Raw genomic sequence first — 22,412 nt, 5'->3', positions numbered from 1 at the left:
TGATCAATGAAAGGGAGGGGTAAGGGTTATGGTATGTATGAATTTTTTCTGTTGTCTTTTTATTTCTTTTTCTGATGCAAATGTTCTAAGAAATCATGATGATGAATACACAACTATGTGATGATACTGTAAATTACTGATTATATATGTAGAACAGAATGATCATATGTTTAGAATGTTTGTGTTTCTTTGTTGTCATATTTTTTTTTAATTTTAAAATTAATTTTAAAAATTAAAAGAAAAAAAGGAGTAACCTCTAGAATAGCCTCTCAACTCTATTGAAGTCTCTTAGCCACTGATACCTTATTTTGTTACATATCTTTTCCCCCTTTTGATCAGGAATTCATTGTTGATCCCACAGTGCCAGGGTCAGGTTCATTCCTGGGAGTCATACTTCCCATTGCCAGGGAGACTTAACACCCTGGACATCATGTCTCATGTAGAGAGAAGGATAATGATTTTACTTGCAGAGTTGGGCTTAGAGAGAGAGAAAGGCCACATTTGAACAGTAAAGAGTTGGTTCTCTGGAAGTAACTCTTAGGCATGATTATAGATAGGCTTAGCTTCTGCACTACAGAAATACATTTCATAAGAGCAAGCCTCAAGATCAAGAGCTTGGCCTATTAACTTTGTAGTCCCTTGTGTTTGAGAAAATATCAGGAATTTCCCAGATGGTAAACTTTAATAGTTCCATTTTTTTTTCCTCCAGTCCCTCTAGGGATTTTGCCAGGACTTTTTGAGTATCTGTGCAACATACTCTGGAATGTATCTGGGTATTACATTAAGTCATACAGAATTGCAAGACCTCATTCCCAGTTCTAGGCTCTATATGTTTAGGTTGATTAACTGAACTGGCCAGATAGGTTAAGTTAAGTTGTGTGCTACAGAAAATTTAGGTTTTGTACAAAATTAACTTGTCTGTCTTTGGTTTCATACAGTAGGTGAAGTTCTAAAATACAGACTATATCAACCTTTACCCTGTATTGTGATTTACCTTAGACTCAACCATATTAGCCACATTCTTATCTCTAATTCAAGCATGATCTCTTTTTCAGCTGAATCGTTGCTGTATGTAGGAATGCTGACTTTCAAAGCTACAGAACTCCATCTCTGAGTCTTAGTTGTCACACAGGTACCCAGAATACCAGGAAAATACCAGATTATACACATAAAGTAAAGCATCTCAGAATTTAGAAATAACACTTAAAGCTCAGGGATAAATGTGACTGCTATAAGAGCTTATAATCTAGGCCCAAGTTCTTCTAAACGAGACCATACAGTATTTGTCTTTTTGTTTCTGGCTTATTTTACTCAGTGTAGTGTCCTCATGGTTCATTCACCTCACTGTATGCCTCATGACTTCTAGTATTAGGATTAGTATTAGTTTATTTTGTTTTCTCCTATAATTTTTTTAGACGAACTTTTTGAACTCTGCAGACATGTATCATTCTTCTATGACCATGTATACTTGGTGCATACTTCTGTTATGGTATTTATAGTGCATTTTTGTTATTTGTTGCTCTCTAACACAACCGCTCATGAAAATGAATGTTTTTATCATCATCATCATAGTAACCCTGGTCCTGTGTCAATGATTTATATATATACTGGATAGAGGTGAATGAAATGCTTATCACAGTTGAATGGTATGGGTGCATTGGTGGGGGACAGAAAGAGAACTGGAGATTACAAGGACAGCATATGTCCAACTACAGATTTTTCAGTACTCTACTCTTCTGTCCTAGGATCTTTGACAAAACTGTAAGTCTAAATTTTATCTTTGTCTCTTTCCTCTACCTTTTGTGTCTTTCTTTCTGCTTGTTGTCACCAGTTACTGGGACTTAAACTGCTCTATGCTCCACTCTCATTCAAATTGCCATTTTTTAATTTCTCAAAACTGGATGCTAATATGTAAGTTTGAATGAAGGATACTCTTGTCCCTTCTGTGTCAAATTTCCATTTTAAAAAACATTTATTAATATAAGTATTCTTTTAACTGATGGAATGTCTAAGGCAGATTTTTCTGAGCTGAATTTACTTGGAGATAACAAAATGGTTGGAGATTTAGGGAATGGTGGGGAGTGGAGTGTTAGGGGTTAGAGGGACAGCAATAGAAATGGGGTTTTTTTGGTATTTCGGATAAGTTTATGAGAGACTGGGGCCGTGGTACTAATACTGGGTAAAAAAGAACAAAATTTTTTTTTTTTAGAACAAAATTTTTTGTTAGATATGTTCCTTTCCCTACTTAACTTTTTTTTTTTTTGAGTTGGGATGAGGGAATATTTGTGTATTTATGTGCAAATGAAGTTGCCTACCATAGCGTCTCACGTGTAGATGATTAACATATTAGTTAATTTGAAGGAAAGTATACATTTTAAATTATGTGATATATTCTGGCTTTAATTTATGATCCTGTTGCCATCCCTAATTTCATTTTGTCTTTAGGTTACTTTGTTTTATTATATTATTTGTCAGTAATATCAAAAGATCCACAATTTAGATGTTTCCAGTGGAAATATTTTATCATAAACCTTTTATTTGGGTTTTGATAGGCACTATAAAACCTCTTTGGGACTCTAAAAATTACATACTTCAGTTTATGCTCTGTTAATGTCAGCCATTTTTAATTGCCATAAACTCAATTTTATATCAACATCTGCAAAACTTGCTATGTTTATTGTCTTTAACAGACTTGCTTTTGCTTTCAGCTTTTGTTAATATTACTGTATGACTATGTAATTAAAAGTATAGGTGGACTTCTGAAATTGGTGGTTTAGTTAAGTTCTTAAACTTCAACAACTGGAATTTTAAAAGTTAGAAGACACTGCGTAGCACTTTACAATTCCTTTCAATATTAGCCAATCAGGTAAGGGCCAAAATGCAGCAGTTTAGTAATGTCTAATTTTAACCCATCCAGAATGGTTAAAACTAGGATAAATTGTGGCATCTTTTTTTGTTTGTTTGCTTGTTTGTTTTTGTTACTGTGCCAGTTTGAAAGGATTATGTGTCCTAGAAAAACCATGTTTTAATCCTGATCCATCTTGTGGAGGTAACCATTTCTTTTAATCCCTATTCAGCACTGTAGGTTGGAAAGTTGATCAGATTATCTCCACAGAGATGTGGTGTGCCCAGTCGTGGGTATTAGCCTTTTATTAGAAGGAGGAGTGACTCCACCCATTGCATATGGGTCTTGATTAGTTTACTGGAATCCTTTAAAAGAGGAAGTATTTTGAAGAAAGAGAGAGAGCCACAAGAACCACAAGAGCCCACATAGCCAGAGAACTTTGGAGATGAAGAAGGAAAATGCTCCCAGGGGAGCTTCATGAAACAAGAAGCCTGGCGAGAAAGCTAGCAGACATCGCCATGTTCACTATGTGCCCTTCTAATTGAGAGAGCCCAGAGCATCATTGGCCTTATTGAATCAAGTTATCTTTCCCTATTGCTTTAGATTGGACATTTCTGTAGACTTGCTTTAATTTGGACAATTTCATGGCCTTAGAACTGTAAATGTGCAGTTTAATGAATTCCCCTTTTTAAAAGCTATTCCCTTTCTGGTATATCACATTCCAGCTGCTAACAAACTAGAACAGTTTGGTGCCAACAGTGGGGTGCTGCTGTGGTTTGCAAATACCAAACATGTTGGAATGGCTTTTTAAATGGATAAGGGGGAAATTCTGGAAGAGTTGTGAGGAGCTTAATGGAGAAGGTCTAGAATGCTTTGGAGAAACTGTTGTTAGCAGTGTGGACTCTAAAGATACCTCTGACGAGGCTCTAGACAGAAATGAGGCACGTGTTATTGTAAACTGGAGGTAAGGTGATCCTTGTTTTTAAATGGCAGTTAATCTGGCAAAATTGACTAGTTGCTTTGGCTGGAATGTAGACTTTAAAAGCCATAAACTTGGGTATTTAGTGGAAGAGATTTCCAAATGTGGAAAGTGCAGCCTGATTTCTACTTGCAGCTTATAGTGAAATGTGGCAAGAAAGAGATAACCTGAGAACTGAACTCTTGGGTACAAAGAAAGCAGAAATTGAAGTGCTGGAAAATTCTGTGGGCTTCCAGGAAGGGAGACCCCGGAGAATAGTGCTCCATGTGAAGATTTAACCAAATGTGGAACCAGTCAGTCATTTCAGAGAAAGCCAGGATTGTAGCTGGAGTTATCCAGGAAGGATTTATGGAAACTCTTTCTGTCTGAGGGCATGAGCCTTGCTTACTGCATAAAAAGCCAACAAGGGTGCTGTTGGACCTTTATAAAAGAAACCAGTGCCAGTCTCAAGTTGGGGGCTCAGAAAAGGAACAAAGTGAAGGTAAAATGTCTTCAGATAAGAACCATGGAGGCTGGGGTCTGAAGTAAAGAAGCCTCAGGCCAGGAGAGCGGACCCACCCAAGTACTTTGAGAGGGTGAGTTTGCCCCAAAGGCAGAAGGTCAGCCTTCCACTTCCTTACAATGAAAGTTGTGCCGCCTCCAGCCTTGAAGAGGGTGGAGCACATTCCTTAGTGTTTAGGGAGAGCCTGGCTGTCATCACATGAAGGGGTTGAAAGTCTGGGTGCACAGCCCTGATGCTTGGAGAAGTTGGAACTGGGAAAAAAGTGGTCTCCCCAATGTCCCCCAAGGTTGCATTCGGAGAGATCCAGCCACTGTGAAGGAAAGGGTGGGACTGCCACTTTCTAAAGCCCTGAAGATAAATCACTCTCAGACTTTGAAAATCTAATGGAGTTTGCCTTGCAGGTGATTTCCAAGGTATCTTTACCTGGATGCCTTAGATTGGACATTTCTATAGATTTGCTTTAATTTGGACAATTTCACGGCCTTAGTACTGTAAATGTGCAGCTTAATAAATTTCCCTTTTTAAAAGCCGTTCTATTTCTGGTATATCACATTCCGGCAGCTAGCAAACTAGAACAGATTCATAGTGATTCTCTTGTAAGTGGGCTAAGTTTTTTAAAACTTTAATCAACACATGAGATTTCTCTTGTTCACATGCCACATGCAGAAATATTTGGTTCTATGACATTAACCATAATAGAATGATATATTTATTGTACTCAAACAAGTTTCTACTTGTTCTCTTGTCAGGAGAGTTTTCTTGGACAGAATGAACAGGAAATGCTTGTGAATAATTTTTATGACTCACCTGCTCTCCAAATTTATTCTTAAACTTACTTTCTGGTGCGCTTTTTTTTTTGTCCTTTCCTCCCTGCTTTGAGGGGAATAGGGGTCTTTCCTTCCTTTCTTTCCCTGTTAAATGATTTTGATTGAAAATGATCATGTAGTCAAGGAGTATGCTTATTAGCATACTTGAAAATTAGCAAATTTCAAGTGTTACTTGTTTTTACAAGTAAGTGATCTCATCCACAAATCAAGTAGTTTTAGAAATTTTAATTCATAGAGTATAAATTCTTTAACTTCAGATTTTATGCTAACTTGCCAAACTACTAAGTATATATGGAGCTAAGTTTTGGGCAGCCTGTTAGGTAGTCATTCGAAGTCTTTGAATGGTCAAATAGACACATGGGAAAAAGTTGTATAATAATATGACTATAACTGTAAGATCTATTTTGAGCATGCATAAAGAATTGAAGGAGTCTTGAAGTAGTTGGTAGTGGATTGTGATGAGTTTTTTAGTTCAATTTTCTTTTATTAATTAAATATAATCTTATTTTAAATTGCATTAATATAATGTATTATCTTTATATTCATTATTTATTATTTATGATAATATATTTATACTTTTGTATTATCTTATTACAACTATTGTGATTACTGTTACTACTCTGTTTTTATGATTAATGACATAATGCCAAGTATTTGTGGATTGGCATATTGTTGTAATGTAAATAATGATCATTGAGTTTTAGAAGTAAAAAGTGAATCTGTATTGATAACATTTTGGCTTTTAAATAGAAATGTCAACTCAGCAAAATGTTTGAAGAAACTTCTTTCTTGCTGTTAGTAAGAATATTGTTGACCTAGTTTTTGGTTGGGTAGTACTCCAAGTGTCATGCATTTTTTGTAACAACTTTATCAAACTGTAATTCAAACGGTTCACCCATTTAAAGTGTACAGTTTAGTAGCTTTTAGTATATTCTCAAAGTGCAAACATCACTACAGTCTAATTTTACAGTATTCTCTTGCCCCAAAAAGAAAGCTTGTACTCATTAGCTGTGACTCCCCCATTGTTTCCCTCTTTGCAGTCCCTGCCAACCACTTATCTGGTTTCTTCAAACCAGATAAGTTTTCACTTCACGTTTTCAAAGTTGCAGCAGGTATCAGTACTTTATTGCTTTTTATGGTCAAGTAATATTCCATTGTGTGGACATAATAAATACCACATTTTGTTCATCCATTCATCAGTTGATGGACATTTCAGTCCATTGTGACTAATTTTGGTATTCATGATGTATACATTGATGTAAAAGTTTTTTTTGTGGGCATGAGGTTTTTGGTGGGTTTTTTTTTGCATACTGTATGGTGGGGGTCACATTTCCTTCTTTTTCCATGTGATTATTCTGTTATTGTTGAATTGGGGGGGGTACAAGGGGCAGGAATCGAACCTGGGTCTCCCATATGGCTGGTGAGAATTCTACCACTGAGCTACCCTTGTACTCCTGTGGACATGAATTTTTATTTCTCTTGTGTATATGTGTAGGCATAAGATCGTTGGTCATATGGCTTTTTGCCATTTGTATATCTTGTTTAGAGAAATCTCTAGTCAGATCCTTTGTTCATTTTTAAATTGGTTTGTTTTTCTTTTTATTATTGAGTTTAGAAGTTCTTTATAATTTCCAGATACAAGTCTTGTATGATTTGCAAAACTTTTCTTCCTTTCTTGATTGTGTCCTTTGAAGCACAAACATTTAAAATTTTGATTATACCCAATTTTGTGATGCTTGTTCTTTGTGTTTTTGGTGTCATATCTATAAGGGAGTATACGTCTGCATGAAGAGGACATACCCCAGACAATGCTGCCAGTAAAAATCTTACTTTCAGTTTTAGTTTTAAGTATTTGAGTATCTCAGGGTAACTGTACCATACAAAATGTCACCATATAAGCAAGTTTTTTTTCTTGTTAGCTATTCTCTTGGAAGGGAGGAAAGCTAATAAATGATGATTATTTCATATCTCAAGATTATTTTAGAATACCAAATAAATTTTTCAGTAGAAATTATTCTTTTTTGGCTAATATTCCTATAATATGTTTGAAATTTGAAAATACTTTAATAAGTAAATATATGGTCTAAATATCAGAGACTTGTAAATAGGTATTATTCCTAACATCTGTCCATTTGGATAGATTTAAATGGTAATGACAACTATATAGAATTCCGTTTTATGGGTATACTTCATTTGTTTAACCAGTCCCCTAATAGTAAACTTTTAAGTTGCCCAGTTTTTGTTTTTTTTTGTTTTTGGTTGAGTCAAACAAGTGAATATAAACCAATTATTTGAATTTATCATATGATTTTACCAGGATAGAATACAACTGATACTTATTTATCTTAATTTAAGAGATATATGACTCTGACTAGAATTATAATGCTAAATCCTACACTAACTTTTTAAAATTTAACTTTAAGATCATCTTTTTTAAAAAATATTTTTATTGAGAAATATCCACACACATATAGCCCGTTATTATACAATCAATGACTTAAAAGATCATCACATAGTTGTTTATTCTTCACCATGATCATTTTTAGAACATTTGCACCACTCCAGAAAAAGAAATAAAAAGTAAAGAAAAGAACTCATATATCCCATACCCCATACCCCTCCCTCCCATTAACTCACAGTATTTCAGTCTACCTAATTTTTACCCTTTATCTCCTTCCATTATTTATTTATTTTTTTTTTATCCTTTTTTTTTTTTTTACTCATCTGTCCATACCCTGGATGAAAGGAGCATCAGACGCAAGATTTTCACAATCACAGTCACAGTGTAAATGCTATACAGTTACACAGTCATCCTCAAGAATCAAGGCTACTGGAACACAGCTCAGTAGTTTCAGATACTTCCCTCTAGCCACTCCAATACACCATAAACTAAAAAAGAGTATGTGGAAAGTGTGTAAGAATAACCTCCAGTGTAACCTTTTGACTCTCTTTGAATTCTCTCAGCCACTGAGACTTTCTTTTGTCTCATTTCTCTCTTCCTCTTTTTGGTCAAGAAGACTTTCTCAATGCCATGATGCCAGGTCTTGGTGAATCTTGGGAATTCTGTCCCACATTGCCAGGGAGATTTACCCCTGGGGTAAGGTCAGTGAGCTCACCTGCCCAGTTGGCTTAGAGAGAGCGGCCACGTCTAAGCAACAAAAGAGGCTCTCTCAGGGTGACTCTAAGGCCTAATTTTGAGTAGGCTTAGCCTGTCCTTTGCAGGAATCTGTTTCATAGGGGCAAACCCCAAGATCGAGTGGTCAGCCTATTGGATTGGTTTTCCCAACTACTTGCAAGAATATCAGAAATTCTCCAAATGGGAAAGTTGAATATTTCATCTTTTCTCCCAGGTCCCCCACGGGAACTTTGCAAATACTTCTTTATTCACTGCCCCAGTTACTCTGAGATATATTGGGGCATCACAATAATCTGGACAAACCAACAAGATCTCACGCCGTATTCAAGATTCCGTATACTTTTGGAGTTCAGCCAAACTGACCATACAAGTTAAATTTGATAATGTGCTACCCAAAATATAAATTTTGCACCAATTAAATGTCTCTCCCTTTGTTCTTATGCAGAAGTTGAAGCTTTAAAATATGGACAGTATCATCCTTTACCCTTTATTCTGTTTACTTTAGTCTTATCCGGATCAGTTTCATTCATATCTCTAGTCGAAATCTGATCTCTTTTTCAGCTTTTTAAACAATTCCAATATGGCGTATGGCTGATTTTCATAGTTTCAGAGCTCTGACTCAGTCTCAGGTGTCACATAAATACCTGAAGTGTCTGGAAACGACCAGGTTATACACAAAGAACTCAGTATCTCAGAATTCAAAAATTACAGTTACGACTCCTGAATATGTGCGACTGCTGTAAGAGCATACAATCTAGGAGGCTTTACGGTAGGCCCCAACCTGATAGCCCATGCTCTGGACTTCAGTTCACCAAGTTTTTATATTATAGTTAGTCCATATGAGTGAGGCATGATATTTGCCTTTTTGTTTCTAACATTTCATTCAACATATAGTCCTTAAGGTTCATTCACCTGGTTGCATGTCTCACAACTTCATTCCTTCTTGTAGCTGCTCAGTAGTCTGTTGTATGTGTACACCACAGGTTCTCCCTTCCGTTCCTCAGTTGTACCCTTAGGCCACCACCATCCATTGTGAGTCATGAATACTGTCACCATAGACATCAATGTGCAAATGTCCATTCATGTCCCCATACTCAGTTCCTCCATGCATATACTGAGCAACGGGGTTGCAGGATCATATGGCTTCCTGTGGAGCCACCATTCTGCCCTCCAAAGGGCTATACCTCTCAGTTTCCCTACAGACAGTGTATAGTACATCTGTTTTCTCTGCATTTTTTCTAGACTTGTTTATCTCTGTTCATTTTTAAACTGTTTTATTTGCACATCGTACAGTCCAACCTAAGTAAATAGGCATACCTTTGCCACTATAATCTATGTGAAGATATTTTCTTTTCTTCCACGAAGAATCCACACCCTTCCCCTATGCCTCCCCACCCCTGCATTTTGACATTTAGTTTCAGCATAATGCCGTTATTACATTCAGTGGAAGCATATTACAATGTTATTGTTGACTATAGACCCTAGCTTGCACTGACTGTACCTTTTCCTGTATACCACCCATTTTCAGTCCCATGCAATGTTGACATTCATTTGTTCCTCCTCATGCAAAAATGTTTTTGTATTTGTAAGTTTAATCACCATCCTTGTCTACTCTAGGCATTCCTAAGTTATACCATCTCAGTCTTTATCCTCTGTCTTTCCTATGGTTTCATTCGTGCCCCTGCCCTTTTCTCTCAGCCATACTCATATTCAGCTTCATTCAGTGTATTTACATTACTGTGCAACCATCAGGTAGTGTTGTGCCATTCATTTCTTAATTTTTAAAATTAGTCTTGTTACATAATCTGTATTCCTTCAGCACCAAATGCCCAATTAAAATCATCTTTGCTATGCATACATCAATCTACCTCTTTTGGATCTTCTCTGTTTTCATTAACTATTTAATTTATTGTGCCCCTATTTTGTGTCAGGCACTGTACTAAGATCTGGAAATAAGATAAATAGGACATGGCCCTCTAAGGATTTCATGGTCTGTATGGAGTAACAGGTTCTGTGAGATAGGCATTATGTACAGTGATAAAAGAGTACTGTAATGATTCCTGCTTTTGGGTAGGAGGCAAGATGGGATACCATCCATGGTGTCTGAGCTGGAGAGTTAGTCTCTGGGTAAGGAGAAAGAATATTCCCTTTAGAGAGAGCATAAGTAAAAGTATACAATGTTTGTAGCAGAAGTAGGCCAGAATGAGTAGAAAAGCTGGAAACAAGTCTAAAAGGTAGCCAGGGAGTAGGTTATGAAAGATGTTAAGCAAGACTTGTAAATTCAGACACAGTAGACAACCATTAGAGACTTTTAAGCCAATTGAGAAGTGTCTATATTTAAAAACAATTGATGGCAGTCTGGAGAGTGAATGTCAGCATGTAGGTGATAGGTTCAAGTTAGGGAAAGTGGGTTGAGTCAAGATAAGAGAGCTGACAGTAGATCTCTGGAGATACTATTGTTTCAAATTTGTCAGTGAAGCATGTACAGATTGGAAAGGTAAAAGAACCAGGACAAAGTAGAAACTGTTTCAGAGAAGATAAGGCAGGGACCATGATTTTAAGGAACAAAGGATTGATCACATTGGCTAATACTGTATGGAAGCTAGGATTGTTGAGCTAAAAAGAGACCACTGCATCTGGCAATTAAGAAATCATCAGTGAGCATCCTGCACTGCAGGCAGCCAAGAAGTGTAGAACAGGTGTCTCCAGAGAAGTGGACACAGAATAGCTAAAGAAAAATACCCTTGATGTTATTGGAGAACAGATCAAGATTGAATATAAAGAGAACTTCTAGGGAAGATGTCAGAATAGGGTGCTCTCAGACTCACTCCTCCTCCCAAAACTAGCTAGTGGACAGGCAGAAACTATCTGAAACAACAGTTGTGGGGTTCCAGAGGTCAGGGGAGCACCGTGCAGCATCCAGGGATGAATGGAACGAAGAGACGGAGAACCTGAGGTGAGAAACTGAGGTAAAAAACTGTAACTTGCTCTGTGGTTGCTGCCAGTGCTTATCCCCCACTCTTGAGGTGAGCTGCCTTGGGTCCAGTCCCTGACTGTCTGCTGCGGACAGAGAGAGACATGGAAGCCCTCCTCCCAACATTGACAGTGTGTGAGAACTGTCAGCTGAGTACTGATCATGGCTTTTGTTCAGTGAATTTAGAATGCTGGGTCTCTGCTCTGAACCCTTGTTTTACTGTGTCCTGGACAGGGACCACAGGAGTGAAGGCGATAGTAGTTTATAGCCATTGGGCTTCCACAGGGCTAGGGAGAACAGTTTGAAAGCTGTCTGCTGCGCAAGCCAGGATAGCACAGCTTCACTGATCCATCAAAAAGACTTTGGTGGGTGCAAGCGTAGTTCAGTGGTAGAATTCTTGTCTGCCATGTGGGAGACCCAGATTTGATTCCAAGCCCATACACTTTCCCCACCCTCCCCCCCAAAATTCAAAAATTGGTGCTGTAATAATGGGGTGGTCACATGGAAAATAAATGAAGTGTGACCCCTACCATTCAGCATTAAAAGAAAAAAAAAACCACCATGTCCACAAAAAACTTGTACATGAATGTATAGAGATGTATAGAGCATGAATAGCAGAATTATTCACAATAGCAAAAAAAAAAAAAAAGAAAGAAAGCTTCGGGGCATCTTTTCTGACCCTCTATCCAAGGGCTTTTTGAAACTAGTCTTTATGGGTCCCTGGACCTGTTTTAGCTGTGAAATACTGACTTGAAAAGTCCTCTCCAGAGTGATCCTCCTCCCAGACTTGGCCCACCAGGCAAAAGGACCAAGAGGCAATGACAGGAGACTTTAAAAACAACATCAGAAAAAAAAAACCCACAACAAGCCTGTAGAGGCAAAATAAAAGCAAACAAACCAAGATTCCTGGAGAAAGCAATAGAAGAAAGGAAACTTTCTCATGGGGCGAAACTATTGCACAAATAATGCAATCTTAAAAATTATACCACTTACCCAGGGCAGGGGTCAGATGAAAAACTGAAAAAATGTAGTCAGTCAAATAAATATAAACAATTTCAAAGGTCTTAGAAAAAGTTAGACCAAGTGTCAGAGAAGAAAGAGCCTTAACACAAAGCCAGCCCCCTAGGCAAGAGAGAGAAGTTGACCTTCAGAGTAAGCTCATCAAGATAATCAGATTCCTAGACATGAGCAGAATATTACAAGCCATACTAAGAAACAGGAAGATATGGATCAGTCATAAGTACAAATTAAAACTCGGAGAAGACACAGAATAATCAAAGATTATTTCCTTAATAAAAGATACTGTGATGGTCAGGTTCATGTGTCAACTTGGCCAAGCGGTGGTGCCTGGTTGTCTTGGGTCAGGCAAGCTCTGGTCTGTCTTTTGCTGTGAGGACATTTCATGGACTTAAATCATGACCACATTAGCTGCATCCACAGCTGATTGCAAATAATCAGCTAAGAGAAATGTCTTCTGCAATGAGTGACACTTACTCTAATCACAGGAAGGTTTTTAAGGAAGATTCAGAAGAGACAATCACTCTTGCTGCTTCAGCCAGCCACCCTCTCCTGAGAATCTGTTGAAGACCTTCATTGATCTGCCAGTTTGCAGCCTGCCCTAAAGATCTTGGACTCTTACATCCCCACAGTTGCATGAGACACTTTTATAAATTTTATATTTACAGATCTCTACTGCTGATTCTGTTTCTCTAGAGAACTCTAACTAATACAGATACCGTGATTGTTAGGTTTATGGGTCAGCTTGTCTGGTAATGGTGTCTAGTTGTCTGGTCAAACAATCACTGGCTTAACCATTACTGCGAGGACATTTCTTCAAGTTAAATAATCAGTAAGTTGGTTGCATCTATTACTAATTACATCTACAACTGACTAAGGAGAGTGTCTTCTGCAATGAGAGACATTTAATCTACTCAATCAAAGGCTTTAAAGGGAGCAGCGATGACTTCAGCAGTCAGAAGAGAGAATTTTCAACTCTGCTTCAGCCAGCAAGCATCTCCTGGGGAACTCATCAAAAAGCCTTCATTGGAGTTGGAAGCTTGTAGCCTACCCTACAGAATTTGAACTCGTGTATCCCCACAGTTGCATAAGATACTTTTATAAATTTCATATTTACAGATATCTCCCATTGGTTCTGTTTCCCTAGAGAATCCTTATTAACACAGATACTTAAGAAGACACTGGGTCAGCATAAAGAAGAATTTGAAAGTATGAAAGAAAAATAACAGAACTTAAGGCAATGAAAGGCACAATAGAAGAGATTTAAAATACACTAGAGGCATATGACAGCAGATTTGAACAGGCAAAAGAAAGAATCTGCGAACTAAAACAGAGGACAAATTAGAACAGACAACAAAATGTTACAAACAGAACAGATAGAGAAAAGAATGGAAAACATTGAATAAGGCCTCAGGGAGTTGAATGATGGCATGAAGCACACAAACGCATGTGTCAAAGTTGTCCCAGAAGGTGAAGGGAAAGGGAGAAGAAAGAATATTTGAGGGAATAATCGCCAAAATTTCCCCATTCTTATGGAAAACATAAATATACATGTCTAAAATGCACAACAAACTCCAAGCAGAATAAATCCTGATAGACCTACTCTGAGACACATACAAATCAGGTCAGATGCCAAAGATAAAAAGAGAATCTTGAAAGCAGCAAGAGAAAAGCATTTGTCCACATGCAAGGGAACCATGATAAGATTAAATGTCAGTTTCTCATCAGAAATGATGGAGGTGAGGAGGCAGTGGTATGTTATATTTAAGGTATTGAAAGAGAAAAACTGCCAGCCAAGACTTGTTTATCTGGCAAAGAAGCTTTCAAAAATGAGGGAGAGTTTAAAATATTCACAGATAAACAGAAACTGAGAGAGTTCGTCAACAAGAGACTTTCCCTAAAAGAGTGCTAAAGGGAGTTCTGGAGGCTTAAAGGAAAAGACAAGGAGAGGGAGACCAGTAGGAGAGTACAGAAATGAAGATTATCGGTAAGGGTAACTAAAACTAAAAGATTAAAAAAAAAAAAAAAAAAAAAAAAACCAGGCAAAAATAAGATATTACATCTTTTTAAAGGATACAGTGGTTGAAGAAAGTACTGCCTTTACAGGAATAACATTGAGGAGTTTATCCCCATTCAAAAGACACAGATTGGCAGAATGTATAAAAAAAAGTGTGCTCCATCTATATGCTATCTAGAAGAGACTCACCATTGAACCAAGGACATAAATAGGTTGAAGGTAAAAGGTTGGAAAATGATATCCCATGCAAACAGTGACCTAAAAAGAGCTTGGGAGCTATACTAATATTGGACAAAATAGACTTTAAATGCAAAATTTGTATGAGAGACAAAGAAGAACACTGTATATTAATAAAAGGGGCACTCCACCAAGAACAAATATCAATCATAAATTTTTATCACCTAATCTGGGTGTCCCAACATACATGAGGCAGTCACTGACAAATCTGAAGGGAGAGGCCACTCATCTTTCTGATCTCTGTCTTTGAGAGAGTGCCTGCATGTCCTTTCACATGTGTTCTCAATAAATTTTCTGCCTGCTAATCTAAAAAAACAAACAAAAAACTGAAGGGAGAAATAGGCGTCTACAATAATAGTTGAAGAATTCAATACACCAGTCTCATTAATAGTTACAGCAACTAGACAGAGGATCAAAAAGGATACAGAGAACTTGAATAATATCATAAATGAACTAGGCCCAACAGACATACATAGAACATTTGTACTGCAAAACAGCAGGATATACAGTCTTTTAAAGTGCTCATGGATCGTTCTCAAGGATAGGCCACATGTTGGATATACAGAGCACTTTTGCTGACCGTGATGGAATGAAGCTGGAAATCAACAACAAGCAGAGAATGGGGAAATTCACAGAACGTATACACATTCTTAAACAGTACACTCTTAAACAATCATTGGGTTGAAGAAAAAATTGCAAGAGAAATCAGTAAATATCTCAGGATGAATGGAAATGAGAAAATGACATACCAGCAATGCTGATAGGTAAATTTATATCCCTAAACACCTGCTTTAAAAAAAGAAGAAAGAACTAATACTAACTACCTAAGAGCACACTTGGAAGAACTAGAATAGAAACGGCAAACTAATCCTGAAGGAAAGAAATAACAAAGATTTAGAAAAGAAATAGATGAAATGGAGAACAAAAAAAAGCAGTAGAGAGAATTAACAAAACCATAATTGATTCTTTGAGAAGATCAGTAAATAAACTTAGTTAGAATGACAAAGAAAAAATAGAGAAGATGCAAATAAAAACAGAAATGAGAGGGTGGGGAGACATTTCTACTGACCCCACAGAAATAATGGGAATCAAGAGAAATGTGTGAACAAATCTTTGCCAAAAATTGACAGCTTGCATGAAATGGTCAAATTCCTAGAAACACATGAACACCCTACACTGGTTCTAAAAGAGATAGAAGACCTCACCAGACCAATTACAAATAAAGAAATTGAATCAGTCATCAAAAACCTCCCATCAAAGAAAAGCCCAAGACCAGGTGGTTTCATAGGTGAATTGTACCACTCATCCTAAGAATTATTCCCAGCCCTGCTCAGACTCTTCCAGAAAATTGCAGAGGAGGAAACACTACCTAAATTCATTCTATGAAGCCAGCATCACCCTAATACAAAGCCAGATAAAGATACTACAAGAAAGTAGTATTACAGATCAGTTTCTCTAATGAATATATTTGCAAAAATCCTCAACGAATTACATACAAATAGAATCCAGCAGCACACTAAAAGATTTATATGCATGATCAAGTGGGTTTTGTCCCAGGGGTGCAAGGGTGATTCAACATAAGAAAATCAATTAATGTAATACACCACATTAACAAATTGAAGGGGGAAAAATACACATCATGTCAATAGACACAGAAAAGGCATTTGACAAAATCAAGCATCCTTTCTTGATAAGAAACTTGAAAGATAGGAATAGAAGGAAACTTCCTCAACATGGTAATGGAAATATATGAAAAACCCACAGCTAACCTCGTACTCAATGGTACTCAAAGTTTTCCCCTTAAGATCTGGACAAAGATGCCCACTGTCACCACTGTTATTCAACAGTGTGCTCCAAGTTCTAGCTAGAGCGGTTAGGCAAGAAATAAAAGGTGTCCCAATTGGAAAGAAAGAAAGAAAAGTTCCACAATTTCTTGATGACATGATCCTTTATATAGAAAGTCACAAAAAAAATCTGCAACAAAGCTACTAGAGCTAAAAAACAAGTTCAGCAAAATGGCTGAAACAAGATCAATATACAAAAATCAGTGTAATGTTATCTATACATTAGTAATGAGCAACCTGAGGAGGAAATCAATAAAAAATTTCCATTTATAATAGAAACTAAAAGAAGCAAATATTTAGGAACAGATTTAACAAGGATGTAAAGGACTTATATAAAGAACCCTACAAATCATTGCTAAAAGAAATCAGAAAGACCTAAGGAAATGGAAGGACATTCTGCATTCATGAAGTAGAAGAGTAAATCTTTTTTTTTTTAATTTTTGTTTTTTTTATATTGAGAAATCTTCACACCCATACAGTTCATCTACAGCGTACAATCAGTGGCTCACAGTATCACATAGTTCTGTTTTCATCACCATGATCATTTTTAGAACATTTGCATCACTCCAGAAAAAGAAATAAAATAAGAAAATCTCATACATCTTATACCCTTTCTGCCTCCCTCTCATTGACCACCAGTATTTCAATATACTCAACTTTTTTAACCCTTTGTCCTCCCCTATTATTTGTCTTTTTATTTTTCCTAATTTTTTACTCATCTGCCCATTGTCTGGATAAAAGGAGAATCAGACACAAGGCTTTCAAAATCACACAGTTTGACACTGTGAAACTATATAGTTATGCAATCTTTTTCAAGAATCAAGGCCACTGGAATACAGTTCAACAGTTTCGGGTAGGAAGACTAAATCTTAAGATGATAATTCTATCCAAATTGATTTACAGATTCAACACTATTCCAGTCAAAATTCCAATAGCCTATTTTGCAGAAATGTAAAAGCCCATTGTCTAATTTATTTGTAAGGGCAAGTGGCCCGAAATAGCCAAAAACATCTTGAAGAAGAAAGAAGTTGGAGGACTTACTTCCTGACTTTTAAAGCATATTACAAACTACAGTGGTCAAAACAGCCTGATACTGACATAAAGATAGAGCTATTGACCAATGGAATCAGATTGAGAGTTCAGAAATAGATGATTGCATTTGTCACCAATTGGTATTTGACAAGGTTGCCAAGTCCATTCAACTTGGGTAGAATAGTCTCTTCAAAAAATGTTGCTGGTAGAACTGAATATCTGTATGCAAAAAATGAAAGAAGACCCTGTCTCACACCATATGAAAAATTAACTCAAAGTGGATCAAAGACTTAAATGTAAGAACTGGGACCATAAACTCTTAGAACAAAATGTAGGCTACCATCTTCAAGATCTTTTGGCAGGCAATGGTTTCACAGATTTTATACCTAATCACAAGCACATAAAGAAAGAAAAGATAAATGGGACCTCCTGAAGGTTAAAAAATTCTGCTCTTCAAAGGACTTTGTTAAGAAAGTGAAACGGCTGCCTACTCAGTGGGAGAAGATATTTGGAAACCACATGTGCTAGGTTGAATCTGTTACATACCCCACAAAAAGCCATGTTCTTTTAATCCATCCTGTGGGTACAGACCTACTATAGGTGAAACTTTTTAATTAGATTATTTCAATTGAGATATGACCTACCCCATTTAAGGTGGGTTTTAATCCTCCTACTGAAGTACCATGTAAGAGGATAAATGCCACAGAGAAACTAAGAGATGAAATTCAGAGAGGCTTACAGAAAAAGGCCCCAGAAAGCTGAGAGAAGCCCCTGAACCTAGAAGCTGAGGTAATGAAACCAGGGAGGGAAGGACCAGCAGACATCACATGCGCCTTGCTATCTGATAGATCCCCAGACTTGCCAGGAACCAGTTCTTAGAGAGTACTGTCCTGTTGATGCCTTAATTGGGACATTTTCATGGCATTAGAACTGTACATTTAAAAGTAATTCCCCATTATTAAAAGCTAGTCCATTTCTGGCATAGCCAGCGTAGGTTTAATATCCAGAATATATTTTAAAAAATACTACAATCAACAATAAAAAGACAAACAACACAATTAAAATTGGGCAAAAAACTTGAGTAGACATTTTTCCAATGAGGAAATACAAATGCCTATAAAATACACGTTAAAAGATGCTCAGTATCACTAGTTATGTGGTATGCAAATCAAAACTACAGTGAGATATTATTTCACACCTCTTAAAATGTTCATTATTAAAAAAACAGAAAGCTACCAGTGTTAGAGAAGATGTGGAGAAATAAGAACACTCATTCATGGCTGGTGCCAATCTAGAATGATGCAGCTGCTGTATAAGACAATATGGTGGTATAAAATATGGCTCAGTATGGAATTACCTTATGATCCAACAATCCCCACTACTAGGTATATACACAGAAGAACTGAAAACTGGCAAACAAACAGACATTTGCACACCTATGTTCATAGGAGCATTATTCACAGTTGCCAGGAGACAGAAGCAAGAATGGATGGATAAACAAAATTTGGTGTGTATGTATATATATATATATAATGTAATATTAATAATGTAAAATAATATATATAATGTAATATTATTTAGCTGTAAGAAGGAATGAAGTCCTAATGCATGCAACAACATAAGTGAACCTTGAGGATATTATTTTAAGTGAAATAAGCCAGCTCTAAACGACAAATGCTGTGACATCACTAATATGGACTAATTATAATAAGCAAATTCATATAATTAGAATCTAGAGTTAGGTTACCAGGACTAGAATGGGGTAGTGAATTTATTTGAACAGAATTTCTAATTAAGTTGATTGTAAATGTTTGGAAATGGATAATGATGATGGTAGCACATTCTCACAAATGTCATTAACAGCGCTGGATTATGTGTGTGAATGTGGTCGAAAGGAGAATTTTGTGTCGTGTATGTTACTAAAAGAAAACCTAGAGGATAAAACATGGGCCTGTATAGCACAGTGAACCCAATTATGGAAGATGACAGTAATTAATAATAAAAATATAAGAATGTTCTTTCATGTACTATCACAAACATAGGAAATTGTTAATAGGTTCAGTGTCAGGGTGCTGTGTGGGAAAAATTACACCTAATGCAAACTATTTACAGAGTTAACGGTAATATTTTAATACTCTTTTATCACTTGCAACAAAGTGAGTCAACGATAGAGAGGGTATATGGGAATGTTGTATTTTTAACATGACTTTTATGTAAACCTACAATTTCTCTGATTAAAATATATATATATACACAACAATTTTTTTTAAAAAGTGTGCTAAGAGAAAGACACAAAGTACTAGATGTTATATGATTCTAGTTATCTAAAATGTGAATATAAATAAATCTATAGAGACAGAGTTAGATTCGTGGTTATGTAGGGCTAGGAAGGGATTGAGAGGTGACTGCTAAGGGTCTGAGGTTTTACTTTTTGGAGTACCGAAAATGCTCTAAAATTGATTGTTGTGATGAATGCACAACTTTGTGATTATACTAAAAGCCATTGATTTTATACTTTGGATAACTTGTATGCTATGCACATACATCTCAAGAAAACTGCCTTTTTTTTTCGAAAAAAGAAGTCATTGGTGGGCTGAGTGAGAAGTGTTCCAGAGGAAGTGTTAATGTAAGCCACGTTGATTTAAAATTCATTTCCCAATCTAAAGTAATCCGTCAATTATTTGCAAATACTTAGACATTTTTCCTACACTGGATTAGCTAATATATTTATGTATGATTTTTAAAAAGTCCGTGCATATGAGAAACTGATTATCTACTTGAATTAAAAATAGTTCACATGTGAAATGATTACCAAGATCGATTGTAATAAAATGTTCTGGTATACTTCAAATTTTATATTATAAAATATTAAAATTTGATCTTAAGTACAACCTCACTCTTCTTTATTCTGTATCGAATTTTACTTCATGCAAAAATATTCATTGGCTACCTTTTGTACTACTTACCATAGGGCTATGATGATAAGATGAAAGAATGACAGGATACAAAGAAATGCAGCAGCTGTGTTAGTTCTGTTTTATAATGCCTCTTGTCTATACTCTAGTAATGGATTAATTTATTTATTGTAGCTGTGTGTGATAAATTAATGTGAATAGATACTTTGGGAGAAAATATTCTTTAATGTCTTCTCTTTCTATAGACTGAAATAACATTTCCCATTGTACCTTTAAGGAGCAGAGAATCAAGAGGTACTAAAAATGAGTTGAAGACAGATTGATCTCTATGAGCATGAAATTACAGTAACAATTGAAAAATAACCTTCTTTTCCTTCTCTTTTTTTACATTAAAGTTCCTTCTCCTACCATTTTTCTGCTGTGTGAGTCAGATGGTAAAGAACTTACTGAAATCGCTATTAAATTTTACTTTTCAGTTTGTGCAGCAGAGCATGATGGAGTCAAAAGACTTGGTACCAGAATGTAGAAAGAGGTGGTTGAGGTAAGAGTGGGAAGGTAGGATGTAGCCCCTTATAAAAACTTGACTTACTCAGGTAGGTTCCATTTTTGGAGTAACATAAGGATTTTTCAATTCAAAATTTGTAAAATATATGTATTTTACAAAAATACATTTAGTGAGCTCTGCAAGAACCCTTCCCTCCCTGGTAGTCTGAAGTTAATCAAAAGGAAAACCACTAGAGGTTGATTAGAAGTTCTTATCCCCATTTACTCAAATGTTTTTTCCCTAAATTTCTTTTCTTTGTATTGCTTTATAAATTAAAATATTTTCCATATTTTGGTTCTGTAGTTTTATTTATTTCTTATTGTAAGCTAAGAGACCAGTTTAACAATGTACACTTGAGTATTTTTGCTGAAATGTCTACGTTTGAATAGAAGATCACTCACCTCCCACATGTTGTTATTTTAAGACTTAGTGTTCCAGAACTGCAGTGTAGAGAATATAGAATTCATTCTTTGTATTAATTTGTTAAATTTAATGCTAATGCATTGTGAAGTATCCATTTTGTTTTGAAGACTTCAGTGTAATTCCTAAAGTATATTTGTGAGATAATTATGCCTAAATTTGTATATTAAAATGGTATCATGCATATTTGCTTCTCCTCCGTACCCACAGCCCCCAAATATTTCACTAATAGCTCTTTTGATCCACTTAAAAGGCCTGAAACTATTTTCTTATTTTTATGAATAAAGGAACTGAAGTCAGAGAGGACATGCAACTTTCATAACAGTTTCATGGCAGAGTGGGCCTAAAAACTCATGTCTACTTATTTATTCTCCAGTACTATTTGTTACCACATATTTTAAAGATTTCTCATATTGGCAGTCTCCCAATTTAGACTTTCTTCATAATATAATAAGCACCTTTGCAGCTACAGTTGACTGGATTTATTACTATTTACTAGAGTTATTTTCTCTAGTTCCATGCCTGCCTGATAAGAAGTCTAATAAACTACCCTTTGCCATAGTATCTTTTGAGGTAAGGAATGAGAATTAGCAGTTCCTGGATATGTCATTTTGTTAACATGTACACCAAAATTTCATTAAAACTCTAAATATATCAGTTGATAAGGATTTAAAGTGAAGAAACATGATAATAAATGATAGTTCTCATGAAAGCTGATTCATAAGTTTTGCACTTTTGAGTGTTACAGTTGCCCACTGTACTGTACTTCCCCTAAGACTTTAAAGTAAATTGTCACATATTCAGAGTAATTATTCGCAAAGGACTCTATATGTGATACCATGCTAAAATTTGGAGTGTTACATTATTTTGTATTCTCTTAACTAAATTTTACTCTTAGAGGGAATTTCAGAAATTATCCAATTCATTCTTTCAGTTGGTACCTTCCCCACAATTGGTTATCAAAAAAGTTCTATCAAAAATGAACTCAGAAACCCTGGGCGGGCCGCGGTGGCTCAGCGGGCAAAGTGCTTGCCTGCTATGCCGGAGGACCTCGGTTCGATTCCCGGCCCCAGCCCATGTAACAAAAACGGAGAAACAGAATACAATAAAACAAGATAATGTT

General features: G+C 36.1%; 1 protein-coding gene across 5 annotated transcripts in view; it reads left to right on the top strand.

Annotated features, from left to right (window-relative positions):
• The window catches only part of AGO3 (argonaute RISC catalytic component 3), a 228,780-nt gene that overhangs the window by 60,133 nt on the left and 146,235 nt on the right, over positions 1-22,412 (top strand). The window contains exon 2 of one of the 5 annotated variants that reach the window (XM_077150308.1): positions 20,802-20,866. The exons of 3 other annotated variants lie outside the window; for them this stretch is intronic. In XM_077150308.1, coding sequence (XP_077006423.1) covers positions 20,817-20,866 — 50 coding nt within the window. In that variant the 5' untranslated portion in view covers positions 20,802-20,816. Of the gene's footprint in view, positions 1-11,745; positions 20,867-22,412 lie in introns of those variants that run through there. One more of the 5 variants, XM_077150306.1, reaches the window with a different exon arrangement.

The sequence above is a fragment of the Tamandua tetradactyla genome, chromosome 2 (genome assembly GCF_023851605.1).
Source record: "Tamandua tetradactyla isolate mTamTet1 chromosome 2, mTamTet1.pri, whole genome shotgun sequence".
NCBI lineage: Eukaryota > Metazoa > Chordata > Mammalia > Pilosa > Myrmecophagidae > Tamandua > Tamandua tetradactyla.
The sequence above is the reverse complement of the archived record's forward strand: the minus strand, read 5'-3'. Positions and strand labels throughout refer to the sequence as shown.